This window comes from Hyperolius riggenbachi, chromosome 4 (assembly GCF_040937935.1).
Source record: "Hyperolius riggenbachi isolate aHypRig1 chromosome 4, aHypRig1.pri, whole genome shotgun sequence".
Lineage (NCBI taxonomy): Eukaryota > Metazoa > Chordata > Amphibia > Anura > Hyperoliidae > Hyperolius > Hyperolius riggenbachi.
In genome coordinates this window covers 298,770,659-298,785,157 of record NC_090649.1, presented here as the reverse complement: position 1 = coordinate 298,785,157, position 14,499 = coordinate 298,770,659, and the positions used below count along the sequence as shown (strand labels likewise).

At 41.4% G+C, this 14,499-nt stretch overlaps 1 protein-coding gene across 12 annotated transcripts in view; it reads right to left on the bottom strand.

The window, feature by feature from the left end:
- Positions 1–14,499, bottom strand: part of LAMA2 (laminin subunit alpha 2) — a 1,150,433-nt gene that overhangs the window by 57,287 nt on the left and 1,078,647 nt on the right. For all 12 annotated transcript variants that reach the window (XM_068231524.1, XM_068231529.1, XM_068231525.1 and 9 more), the window contains 2 exons: positions 6,196–6,372; positions 4,072–4,217 (listed from right to left, as the gene is read on the bottom strand). In XM_068231524.1, the coding sequence (XP_068087625.1) occupies positions 4,072–4,217; positions 6,196–6,372 (323 nt within the window). The remainder of the gene's footprint in view (positions 1–4,071; positions 4,218–6,195; positions 6,373–14,499) is intronic.

Here is a 14,499-nt window from a genome sequence, read left to right as displayed (position 1 = left end):
TGTTTGGTGTTTTCAGTTAATTTGTGTGATGACTAAATCTTACGACCTCTGCTTTATTTAATTTGTTAATTTTCTACCTGTATACCAAATATGTAGTGGCCATTAGTCTCTATGAGACTGGTCACCCTACCCAAAGTGTGACACAATGAGGTGGAAGTGCTTACCATGACACAGAGACGGTGGAGACTCTGTAGTGCATTGCTGAGCGGTACGAGCGATACCGTGGGGCAGGCATTTGCATTGGAGAAAAGTAGTGAATTTCATATAGAGAACACTATTGAAGCCCTTAAAAATAGCACCACACTAGGGTATATACAGATAGTATCACAATTTATTTGATATATATACGTCACCCTAAAGAGTATAAAAACAATTAAAATTGGTCTCTCCACAAGAGCCACATAGTCTGAATAGATACAGTCCTAACCGGACATAGGTAAGAAAAATAGTCAATATGGAATATAAGAAAAATAAGAATATCAAACAGCAATTAATGGTGTTCAGTCAATGCACCAATTAATTGCAGAACCCGGGTTCATATAGTATTGCCTCAGAAAAATGAACAGTGCTTATAAAGGTCCACCAGGACCATAGACCTAAAAAAAAACCAAAACAGTGAGTGAATAAATTCATACCTATAAACAAAATGCATTTAAACATATACCACATAATCAATAAAGTGCATCAGAAAATATGAACATCCCTATGGTTCAAATAAGATTGACAGGTGAAAGTGATGAGGCGACTATGATCGAAAAACACACGAGGTAGTGCAAAAGAGGAGGCCATACAATACCCAGACCGCAGAGAATGTAGGAGGATCAGCGTGGAGAGGTGGAGAAAAGTAGTGAAATATTTCTGTCCAGCAGGGAGCACGTCACTGTTCGGGGGTGGAACTATGAATATTACCCCGTCAGCACACTCTGCCAAAGGGTAATGAGCAAGGGGACATGTTTAGTGCGATTGTCCTGCTCTGGACTCTCATGCCGCAGGACAATCTCACTGCACCATATGTGAAACTAGCCTAGAGTAGCTCAAACTTTCATCTGACCATAAGGACAATTTTAGTTTGTTAAATGAAAATGAACACAAACTGATCACCTGAACCACTGGTATTCCTAAATAGTGTTGGTTGAATTTATGGCCACGCAGTTTGCATAGCAAAAGGTGTGTCAAGCACAATCGAATCTAGATGCATGCACACACTACCTTAATCCTGGTTGGTAATCCCAGCACAACTGACCTAAAAGGTTTAAAGGTCACACTAGGCATTATGAGAAAAAGTATCAATAGTCTACAGTGCAAAGTCTTCAGAAGCAGTGCAATGTATCCTGCACCTTCATCTGAAGGCAGGGGGATACTGAAGTAGGTGGATCAATGGGTGACTTTCCCAAAGATACCCACGCTAATGATGACATCACATCCTGAGAGAGCTATGTTGATGCAGATGATTGGCTAAAGTATTATGTCTGTCAGACACTTAACAGCAACTAAACCATTATACTAATCTAACCTTCCCTCTCCCTGGAAATAGTGATACCTCTTCAAATCAGGAATGCTTTGCCAAGGTCATCAGGTACCAAGAAACACGGTCTCATTGCTGTAACAATACATTTATTACTGATTTCACTGTGTTACATATTTCAGTTAGCAAAAGGAAATAGCTTTGTTATAGTAAAAGCTTTGCACAGTGCTGCTAAGTTACATGACTGTACTTGTCTTGCTTTAAAGCAGCATGGGGGATACATCTGCTTGGCTTATTATATCCAGAAGTAAGCCGCGTCTATTATTGTTAAATGACAAATCAACATGAAACAGAATATTCACAGTGTAGAAAATAAGGCTAGATGTGTATTGACTTTAAATTGAGTTAAATTTACAGGTAGCTTCTGAGGGCCATAGAAGCAGCCTACTTCATGTACCAGAAGTAATTACATTGTTCCCCACACCATTAACTTCATAGTTTAGATAAACAAGGACAGAATGTTCTTTTTATACCAAGTTCTGTCTGAATGCTGGCACTGGAAAGGCAATATTCTCTTATCTGATTGAAGACATGGATATTGTAGGCATGTATTAATTTAGAATGCCTGGGAAGAAAGTTTTTCTACCAAGTTTACCAGGGAGTGGGAGGATAATCATTGCAATTTTGTCTACTTAACAATATTTTTTTTACATTCACTCTATGATAAGATGACTTTGTGACTGCTTAAACGGAACCCAAAGTACATGCAAAAAGGCATTAAATATTAACAAACAAACTGATGTTTGCGATCTGTAGTGAGTGTGTGTGTGTGCGCGTGTGAATGTGTGCGTACGTGTTTGTGTGTGTGTGTGTGTGTGTGTGTGTGTGTGTGTGTGTGTGTGTTTTTCTAAATACTTAAGGGCATGTCACTAGCAACAAACCTGAAAATGTCCACAGACATTAATGACAGTTATTGTTTCGTAAACAAATTCCAGCACAGCCAACTCCTTTTATTCTGGAAGCATAACTGTGGAATAAATTTACTAAATAAAGTTTGAATTAAGCATAATTTCCTTGCTCTGATCCTGAAGTGTTAAGATTTAAAGCTCACTGCCATTTACTTTCTTTACAGAGTATCCAGTAAGCTAATGGTGAACAGTGGCGTAGCTAAGGAGCTATGGGCCCCGGTGCAAGTTTTACATGGGGCCCCCCAAGCACTCAATACATAACAATTGATACAGTGCACCAAAACCTGTCAAGGACAACAACAATGTCAGAGGTGCAAGTAGGGGATGGGGAACAGTTTGTTAATGATTATTACTATTTAAAGCATCTAAAGCATCTATAGAAGTGATTATTACCAACACAGGGCCAATAGAGAGCTAATATTGTGCTTGAGGGAGGGCCCCTCAGGGCCCCTCTGACCCAAGGGTCCTGATGGAGTCGCTACCTCTACAACCCCTATTGCTATGCCACTGATGGTGAACCAGAACCACTAAGAGTTTTTAAAGAGTATTTGTTGTCAATGACAGGCTCCCTCTGAATGAGATAGGAGTCTGGTGGGTAAATATGTACCTGTCCTGATGTCTGCGGGACACAGGTGACGTTCCGCCCCCTCCTCGGCAGTGTGGCAGTCATGTTTCTCAAGACTCCTGAAGGTCTTTGGTAACCTTTGCCTGCGTGACCGCAGCCTGCCCCCATTTCGGCAGCCACCAGTCAGACCATGGCAGCTGAGCTGGAGGCATGCCGTGCTTCCTGGGGGCATGGCCAAAGCCTCGTTGGGAATTTTGGAAAAAATCGTCAGGTCCCATTCTGAGAGGGAGAGATCACCTGCCTGAAGAGAAGACGTCAGGAAAGGTGCGAATGGGAGCCGAGTCCTCCCGAAGACAGGCGACTCCATACTATGCACGCGCGAGTGCGCAAAAGAGGGGTAGTTTGCAAGTGCGCAGTATGAAGCGACCCGTCTTTGGGAGCACTCAGACTCCCGAAGACTTCTGAAGCCTCCCTTCAGTGGTGGAGAGAGCAGTATTTGACCAAATTGGTTGAATACTGCTAGGGGGGAGTCAGCACTGGGACAGGGACCGAGAGAGGAGCAGGAAGGCTTTAGAGGACCAAGAGCCTTCCCTCTCCTTAGGTAAGTATCTGGCTGTTTTTTTTAAATATTCCTATTGACTTTAAGAGACAAAAAGGAAGTAAAATAATCCCCTTACATCATGGGAGAGCTTTCCAGCTCACATAAAACAGGATAATAGCAAATTATTCATTTTTACTATGCATAGCTTTTCAGTATGGTGCTTTCCTTTACAATCACCTAGTGGTGCAGGTTAACCATTAGCTTATTGAGTACTCTGCAACTCTTGTTGCCTATGTCCTACCTCACCTCATAGAGCCATATGAATTCATGCCTTGCGCTGAGTCCCAACAAGTTTAAACAGTTAAATGCAAGTTGAATTAGTACAGCTCTGTAATAATAATGGGCTTTATTTCACTCCAGAGATTTATGAACATGAAGAGATGTCTACAGCAGTGATGCATCATGGGAGATCTTCTTTCTAATTGCAAATACCTTCTGTTTTAAGAAGACAAACTTATATATCACCACTTACTTTCTTGATCTCTCTATTCGGATAGAGTGTTCTTTGCCATCATGAAATTCGCCTTTCTCAGGTCTGATGGCTATACGAAGTATCTCTTTTGGTCCAGGGAGTGAAACTTCCAATCTACCTTTCCTTAGAAGAACTGCATAAAATCCCTAAATCCCAAAGAATGAAACAAAATGAAAGTCAGACATATAGAGTAGCTCAGCCAGAGGCATAGCTATGGTTTTCAGCGCCCAAGACAAAGACAATTTTTGCACTCTCCCTCCACCCCCACACCCCCCCCCCCCACGACAAAATGGGTATGGACATGCATCAGAATGTGGGCATGGTCATGGGTGGAGACAGATAGACAAATACTGTTTAGATAGCCACATGTGCCCTTTTCCCCCATAGATAAACAAATGTGCCCCTTTAAATAGCCAGATGTGCACCCCTTTAGATAGCCAAATGTGCCCCCTTACTCCTGTTTATATAGCCAGATTTCCTCCCCTTTCTCCTGTTCATATAGACAGATGTGCCTATTTTTTCTGCTGCTGTAACGTTTCTGCGCTCCTAAGCAGAGGAAGGGAGAGAAGCAGGGGCATCTCGGGCAGCCAGCAAGCTGCCTCTCACGTGCGTGGCGGTGCATCAGCTGTGCTGAGCACCCTCACAGTGCTGCGCCCGGGGACATATGTCCCCCCTTGCCCACCCATAGCTACACCTCTGAGCTAAGCATGTATCAAGGTGGTGTAATAACATGGTTTAACATCTTACCTTTTAAAAAGTCACTGTTTTATACATAAAAATGTGTGTTGGAACCACACCTATATCAATCAAATCTGTGTTGAATGTCACCTATGTAACAATACTAGCCTTTGACCTAGTCCCAGGTATAAAGAGATTCTTCAGATTCTCTGAATCTTTGAAAGATATTATGTACTATAAATTAGGAAATGTCCTAATTGTGTTGAAATTACATTGTATGTTAAATAACGCTGTTATCACACTTTAGCATTATTTGCCCACACACAGAGTTGTGAACACCTTCTCACCTTTACTTCTGAGAAAACAAGTCCAGGGTACACCCAGTCATGTAAATAACCTCTTGCCAGCTGACTAAACTAGTTGTGAGATGTTCCAAGGGTTTTTTTTTTTTTAAGTCTTTAGCATTATTCAACTTAACCCATAAATTTGTTGTTCGATCTTCAGGTTTTTTTTTTTTAAATATTGCTATCATCCGTTACAAAATGAGCATATATTTTGCACAAAATAATACAATTTATTTTTTAGCATTTTCAAATTAATATTAGGCATTATGATCTGCAAAACATCACACTCTGTTCCTATTAACAATTTCAAAATATCCTTTTTTTTTGGAATCAAGGCCGTAAAAGCTGAAATAGGTAAGAATAATGGTTGTTAAATATGAAACAGACAAATTAGTTATTTTGAATTAGTCTTGTTATGATATGGTAGATAAAAAAAGTAAAAAAAAAAATTAAAAAAAGATATTTTGAAGCACAACAAAGGTTCAAAAACCTTTAGGATGGTAAACTAGTGTTTATGGCTGAGAAGAGGGTACAAAGGATTGCATAATATGCAGTATAATCTTTAATAATACCTCAAGCCAAATAATAGATCTGAAGCTTAGCATAAAGGCTTGTGTGAATCATGGGAGATAAGGTAACTGACAGAGGGAAAGGTAGGATTATAAAGCTCTTCCACAGCCTGGTTGCCTCATGGTTATAAAGGAAACAACACGTGGTATCCCAGAGTGCACTGGGAGGGGGAGGCTTTGTGACACCATAGCCTAGGCTAAGAATAACTTTGAGGGCAAGGTAACATACCAATATACAGCAATACATAGTTATAAGAAGCATTTCTGATGCCGAAACCAAGATAATTCATGTAAAAGAGTCATCATGAATAATTTACTACATTCGGTTATGTGTCATTACCTTTCCTGTAGCGTCAAAAGGATATATCAGCTGATGGACAGTGGAAGTAAACTGAATGACACAAGAATCTGATCTTATCTCTCAGATTTTCAATTAGGATCTTAGCACTACATATAGCTACTCACATATCACTGGGTTTATAGTGATTAAACTTTTCTAAGACTATAAAAATGTAATAAAATGCATCATTTACCTGGCCACTTTGTCTGCGTCTCCTCCTCTGTGCAACAAGACTTCCACCATTGCCAATTAAAATGATTCCAGATTCGTTTCTGGTGATGAATGACAGTGTAATTTCTGTCCCTGTGTCCAGGGATGCTGGCGGTAGTTCTATATATCCCGGCTTAGCAAAGCTGACTACATATACTTTCTGAAAATACACAGTTTGATATGTGTTATTTACACACAATGTTGAATATGCAGGAAACAATAATTTACTGTATCTTTTATACACGTTATTGTTCCCAAAACTTTAGCGTTCACATATATGTTTGTGGTCCCAGAGCTCTGTTTATAAAAGGGAGCAATTGTGATTATTTAGCCATGCATGAAGTACTAACCCGCTACTGGTTTTGTTATTTACATACTTCTGATGTGGATCATATTTGGCAGAAAACGTTCATATACTCTCTAATCTGGCAAACCATACTATTTTTATCTTTAAATCAGAGATAGTACAGATTGCCTGCCAGAAGATGTTTGCTGTACCTTCATTGTAGACTTTTTAGTCCTCGATGACATTTAGCAACTACAATGTTTGTGCTTCAGTTTCAGGTCTGGAACCCACTAGCAGTGCTCTTCTAAGCCCTTGTGATTTTAGAAACTTTTAATTGCGATTTCCTCTAATCTCAATCGCACTGTTGGGTTCAGTCCCATTCAAATACATTGGCAAAACATTTTTTGGGAATTGCCAGCAATTGTCAGTGATCCCAAAACGCCGCCAAAAATGCATAAGTGGGTCCCAGCCGTTACTCTGTATTATAAATTCTGTAACTGTTACCAGTAAGTTTAGGCACTCCTTGAGAATCTAGAAATTATTGCTAAATTCTGCCATGTGTTTTACTGTGACTGCTTTCTCCAAACTTGGAACAAACATGCAGTTCCACAAACTTCAGCAACAACCCAAACTACAGTATTAGTTATTTATTTTGATAGCATGGGGAAAGGTTAAAATATATGATAGCCAACAGTGCTGCCTGCACCTTTATTTACACTTCTCGGTCCCGTGACACCTTGGGCTCTACTCGAACTACAAAAATTTGAGTGGAAAAAAAATACCCTTTACTCTTCTTTTTGTGAAGATTTGTGCAGATTTGTACAAATTATATGTGGTTTGGAACTGGCTCAATCAAAATTGACAGGAAGTATAGCTAACTGTCCCGGTTCCATGCTCCATGAAATTTGCATACAACTTACATGCAAGCCAGAATTGTTTATGTCTCATTGGCCTCAATTCACAGAGCTTTATCAAACACTTTATCAAACGTTTGATAATTTGCCTTATGGGTAAAATCTAATTTTGAATTAAATTTTGTGTTATAGATTTATTGAACATTTCATCGATAAAACATTCGATAAATCTATAACACCTTAGTGAATTCAAAATTAGATTTTACCCATGAGGAAATGTATCAAACGTTTGATAAAGTGTTTGATAAAGGTCCGTGAATTGAGGCCACAGGCTGTCTCTAATCAGTATGTAGACCAGTGTATGGGCAATGCATCAAGCGTCATTGATTACCTATTTATATAAATCTAAGATTGGTATACCCAGACACATGTTAATAATGTGGGTTTGGTGACAGCAAGACATATTTGAACTGATTTTCAGTTTATTTAAACACACGTATTGCATACAGCAAGATCTGCAGTAAAATTGGCAAGCTAGCTTCAATCAGTGTAGCATAAGCTTGATTTGAGGACACATGACAGCATTTACCTCATCATTTGTTGCCTATAATAAAACTATTTTATGGTCTTCATCAAATACCTCTACTATAAACTACATGAAACGATCCCTGCTCAATGGCATCCAGGAACTATTATAATACAATAAACAGGTTGTGTATAAATGAAACAGGATTATAAATCTTCCATTTTTTTCTGCTAAGAAGTTCAGAGAGAAGAACAGTTTTAATTAACTGTCACAGGAGCTGCTAGTTTATGTTAACTTGGATTTCAAGCAACTAGTGAAGCCTCATTGGGAAAAAAAGTTGTTTGCAAATCATATTTTTTTTTAAATTGAGACATTCACTCTGGCATATAACATTCCTATAATGGATAATCAACTCAAATGCAACTTTAACAAACTAAAGTTGTGATGCATTAACAAAAACAAAAAACAAAAAGCAAAACACAACAAAACAAAACAAAAAAACATCGAAACAAACCAAAAACAAAACTGATACCAGTTTAAAAGTTTTCCTATAATCAGGTGCTTTATCTACATATCAGCACTCAAAAAAAGCTTTCTAATATACAGTGGATGCAAAAAAAAGTGTTGACATCCTTGTTAAAAGTGTTGGGTTTTGTGATGTAAAAAAAGGGACCACAATAAAAATTAAAATAGAAAAAGAAAAACTTTTCCCACCTTTAACGTGTCCTATAACATGTACAATTCAAACAAATATGGGGAAAACAATACCAAAAACTAAAAGCACAATTCGATGATTGCATAAATCTGCATGTCCTTAAAGTAACACTTCCCTGTAACATCTTTTGATTTAGGCAGCCTTCACATCCATCCATGTGATTTGAACGATAGGATATACCTTGAAAGGTAAATGGTACTCACAAAACTAGGTTGATTAAGTACGCAACCAACCAGCCCATAAGGTATGCGGAGAACTCCCACTTGGGTTAGATGGACTCGCTTAACTTTTGGTCACTGAAAAAATAGCCACCAGTGTAAGTGCAGTCTGAGGCCTCCTTCCAAGGGAAGGTAGATAATATAAACAGTAGGAAAAAGGCAACGAGGATGTAATAAAACTGCATTAAAAGCAAAAAAGGGAGAAAAAGGAGGTGGCTTACCTCAAGGATGACTCAGAATTCATATAAAAAAAAAAAAAAAACAACAATTATTATTTGCACTCTCATTTTGGGGGATATAGAACACAGGCCAACTTTCAATGCCTGCCATGTGAACAGCCGAGTATTGACCACATCTCATAGTTGAAAGGTATCAGTCAAAAGAAGGATACAAAAAAAACTTTCCACAGCTTTGGATATTATTCCATGGAACACATCAATATGCAGAGAAAATATTAGGGATGGGACAACGAATCCGGCGCATCTACGAATCCCTCAAATATTGGGAAATATTAGAGATTCGTGGATTCAAATCCCAGCGCCATTTACCGCTCCCAGAATCCGCCGTATCCGGACGCTACGTCCCCGCGCATCATGACGCTATGTCCCCGCGCATCCGCCGCTCCCCCCGCTCACCATTGTCATCCTCCAAACCCCCCGCGCCACCTCCGCTCGCCCCCCGCATGGTTAAAATAGTATCCGTTCACCTATCAAGAGCGGAGTGCAGAGCGGCAGACCTCTCGCCGACTTCCTGGTTCCCCCTAGTGACCGGCTTTTACTATTACATCATCAGTAAAAGCCGGTGCGGCCACTAGAGGGAACAGGGAAGTAACAAAGAGGTCTGCCGCTCTGCACTCCACGGGAAAGGTGAGTGGATACTTATTTATGCGCGGGGGGGGGGGGAGAGTGGGCGAGCGGAGGAGGCGCGGGGGGATGGAGGAGACCGTGGGGGGGGGGTTTGGGGAGCACAGGGCTACCTACCTGAAGGCCACTATATCAACCTACCTACCTACCAGCCCCTATACCTACCTACCTAAAGGCCCCTATACCTACCTACCTTTGTGAAGGCCCCTATACCTACCTACCTATGTGAAGGCCCAATATACCTACCTACCTACCTACTTATGTGAAGGCCCCATATACCTACCTACCTACGTGAAGGCCCCTGTACCTACCTACCTACCTACCTACCTATACTTAAGGCCCTATACCGTGCTACCTATACTGAAGGCCCTTTTACCTACCTACCTATACTGAAGGCACATATACCTTGCTACCTATACTGAAGGCCCCTATACCCTGCTACCTATACTGAAGGCCCCTATACCTAGCTACCTACCTATACTGAAGGCACATGCACCTTGCTACCTATACTGAAGTCCCCTATTCCCTGCTACCTATACTGAAGGCACACGTACCTTGCTACCGATACTGAAAGCACACGTACCTTGCTACTGATACTGAAGGCCCTATACCCTGCTACCTATACTGAAGGTCCTTATACCCTGCTACCTATACTGAAGGCACACGTACCTTGCTACCTATACTGAAGGCTCATATACCCTGCTACCTATACTGAAGACCCATATACCTTGCTACCTATACTGAAAGCTACCAATATTGAAGGCACCCATACCTAACTAGCTATACTGAAGGCACCTTTACCTCACTACCTATACTGTGGGCACCTATGCCTGGGTACCTATACTGCGGGCAATTATACCACAGATTGCACAATTCTTATGTGCAGGATTTGTTAGATTCAGTATTCGAAAGGTTCGAGATATTCAAAAATCTTTTTAGATTCTGATTTGTATTTGTATTCAAAGAAATTGTGGATGCGTCCCATCGCTAGAAAATATAGTACAACAGTGACATTGCTAGGAATTAAACATCCCTCCAAAACTGGTGAAAAGTCAAAATAAAAACTAGTCAGGGCCTGTGGGGTAGGGTTGTTAGACAAAAGTATTTTCCTAAAAAAAAAACAAAAAAACACCCAGGCACAGCCAAAATGTGAAAATATATAAATAAATACATTACATTTCTCAAAAGCATGTCAAAAATAGTTTATGATCTGATGAGACCAAGGTTGAAACTTTTGGACACAATTTTAAAAAGCTATGTTTGGTGCAAAAACAGCACTCTGCATCACCAAAAGAGCACTGTATCAATGGTGATGGCATGGTTTGACATGTTTTTCTTCAACTGTAACAAGGCTTTATTTAAGGTGGCAGGAATTCTTAATTATTAACTGTTCCAAATGCCAGTCACTTTTGGACCTAAACCTTCAGGGATCTGCTAGAAAGCTAAAGATACAACATGACAATGACCCCAAGCACACATCCATTTAAAAAAATGGTTTACCAGAGAAAAATGAAAGCTTTTAAATGGACCAGTCAGAGCCCAAACCTAAATCCAACAAAAAAACCTGTGGGTAGACCTGGTGAGGGCTGTGAATAAGAATTCCCCTTGCAATATGAAAGATATGGAACACTTCTGCATGGAAGAGTGAGCAAAAATTGTCAAGCCCAGACCTAACTCTAACAGAAAAATTTGTGGGTGGATCTGGAGAGAGTTGTAAACAAGTTAATTTACTTTGTAATATGACAGATGTGGAGCACTTCCACAAGGAAGTGTGAGCAAATATTAGCAAATCCAGATGTGATATGCTGGTAAGACTCCTAAACAGAAAGACTGCATCCTGTAATTAAAATAAATCTGAGATGGGGACTTATATATAAAATATACATAGCTGGGGCTTTTTACCTGGGGCTCCAGCCCACTCCAGGCTTATTGCTCCCACACCGTCCTCCTCTGTCTCCTTGTTTCTCTGCAATTGGCCCCGGAAAGTCCTCTGCTCTTGGGCCAAATGTGCATGAGCATCCCAGGCCGCACATGCTCCCCTGCCTCGCTCTTGTTGCTGGGAGCGTTCTGCACCGACTGGAGGATTTTTCAGGGTCAGTGGTGGGCGAACAAGAAGGCGGAGGAGGACGGCGTGGAAGCCATGAGCCTGGAGTGGGCTAGAGGTAGCCCCAGGTATGTATATTTTATATGTAAGTCCCTATCTGAGGTACACTTTAAATCAAAAGGTGCCTAAACAAAGTATTAGTTACACACCGAAGTACACCAGCTTATTGTAAGTTGAGAATTCTTTGATTCATCCCAACCAGCCCAAATCTCTGTATGAGTGGAACTGCTCACTAATGCAGACCCATTTACTCCTCCGTACCATTTACTCCTCTGTACATTCGGCTGCCAAAAAAAATGTTTGCATTTACTGTATATACTCGAGAAAAAGCTGACCCAAGTATAGGCTGATACCCCCGTGCCCCTACACACATATACACACTATTTTTACCGTAAGCACAGGAAAAAGTGATCGACTTAATACTTAAAGGGGTTCTTTCGCGAATGAGAAAAAAAAAACCAAGTGGTTTATGCATAACCTATTAAACATCCTTCTAAAATAGTGCAAAAAGTTTTTCAAAAAAATGAATGGTTTCCTCAATACTACATGTAATGTAATCAGTGTCGGATGACGGGTTGGGAGGCTAATCCATTTGATAGGGGTGTTTTTTTTTTTACTTGCATTTCACAAACCACACTCTTGCCTACCTAGTTTTCAGTTTTGTAAACCACTGCCATCAGGATTTGCAGTTAAAGCTGTTATAATAACTGCCGAGCTCAGGCTGAGCTCCTCTGCAAGTTATTTATTGTAGTTTCACAGACAGGACCCCTGCAGGAATAGCTCAAGCAGAAAGCCGAGCAGCGTTTCAGTGAGCACGTCATGTGTTTACTTTGTTGCCTGGCAACTTGACTCCAGCGTGTGTGCAGATAAGTTTCTATCCTCTGCAAGCGAGTCATCTTATCAGCTGCTGACAAACTCCAGCGTCTCTGCAGGAGTAATGTGTCTTCAGAGTGTGCCCCACTTATCTTTTAGATCATTGTTACACAGTCCTGCCAGGAGAAGATTTTTAGAGGCTTGTTTCTATTCTATCTGTTCTAGTAATAGTGACCTGACAAGGTAAATTTTATGATATATATATTTAAAGTTTATGTAAATTGCAATACATTTTTAAATGTGTGTGTGTGTGTGTGTGTGTGTGTGTGTGTGTGTGTGTGTGTGTGTGTGTGTGTGTGTGTGTGTGTGTGTGTGTGTGTGTGTGTGTGTGTGTGTGTGTGTGTGTGTGTGTGTGTGTGTGTGTGTGTGTGTGTGTGTGTGTGTGTGTGTGTGTGTGTGTGTGTGTGTGTGTGTGTGTGTGTGTGTGTCGGAAAATAGGTTGTCGTGAACGTGTGCATGCACTTGAGTATTGCAAGAGGGTGTGTTGAATGGGAGGGTGCGTAAGGCACGCTTTGGGGGGGGGGGGGGGGGGTACTGGTGTGGGATGATGTGTATGCTAAAGCCTAGCACCTGTTTATTAAAGGAAACATCAAGCAAAAATAACTCCCCATGATATACTTACCAGGGGCTTCCTCCAGCCCCTTGAAGCTGACATGTCCCACGCCGCATCTCCGATCGCAGCTACCAGGCCGAACGGGAGGTCATCCTTACTTCGCCTGTGTTAAAGGAAACCAGAGAGGATGCAATATACATACCTGGGGCTTCCTCCAGCCCCATACGCACGGATCGCTCCCACGTCGCACTCCTCCGCTGCCTGCATCAGCCGCCACCGGGTCCCGTCATTGCCGCGAGTCGGCAAGTCGGCCGGCGGACGCGGCCAATTCTCCGCATCACAGGGTGCTCTCCCCATACAGATACGCATGTGGCTGTTAACTGCGCAGCCGCATGCGTACATGTATGGAGGGAGCCCCTGTGATGCGGACAATTGGCCGCGTCCGCCGGAAGTGACGGGTCCGGTACCGGCGGATCCAGGAAGCTGAGGATGGCGGCGTGGGAGCGATTCAGACTTATGGGGCTGGAAGAAGCCCCCAGTATGTATAAAATCTGTTTCTTTTTTCACCCCCCGTTCCTCTCTGGTTCCCTTTAAGCGCTGCTGTCAATCAAGTCCATGTTGTATGCAGCGTACTGCACAGGCACAGAACTACTGCACCTACACAGTACACTGTGGACAACGTGGACTTGACTGACAGCGGAGCTCACGCAGGTGCAGTAGAGGAGGTTGGCCTTTGCACATGGCAGTGGCAGCTGCGTTTGGAGATGCGGCGTGGGGCATGTCGGCTTCAAGGGGCTGGAGGAAGCCCCTGGTAAGTATATCATGGGGAGTTAATTTTGCTTGATGTTTCCTTTAATAAACAGGCACTAGGCTTTAGCATACACATCATCCCACACCAGTCCCCCCCCCTACCCCCAACCCCGCAAAGCGTGCCTTACGCACCCTCCCATTCAACACACCCTCTTGCAATACTCACATGCATGCACATGTTCGCGACAACCCACGTTCCGGCACATGTACATTCATATATACATAACTATATATAAATATATACATATTTATATATTTATGTGTATATATAGAACCATCTATTTAAAAATGTATTGCAATTTATATAAATTTAAAAAAATATATATATAATTGACATAAAATTTACCTTGTCAGGTCACTATTACTAAAACAGAAACAAGCCTCTAAAAACCTTCTCCTTGCAGCTAAAAGCAGATGGCATGACGCACATGACTGTGTAACAATGAACTCTAGTTCTAAAACAAGATAAGGGGGGCACACTCAGG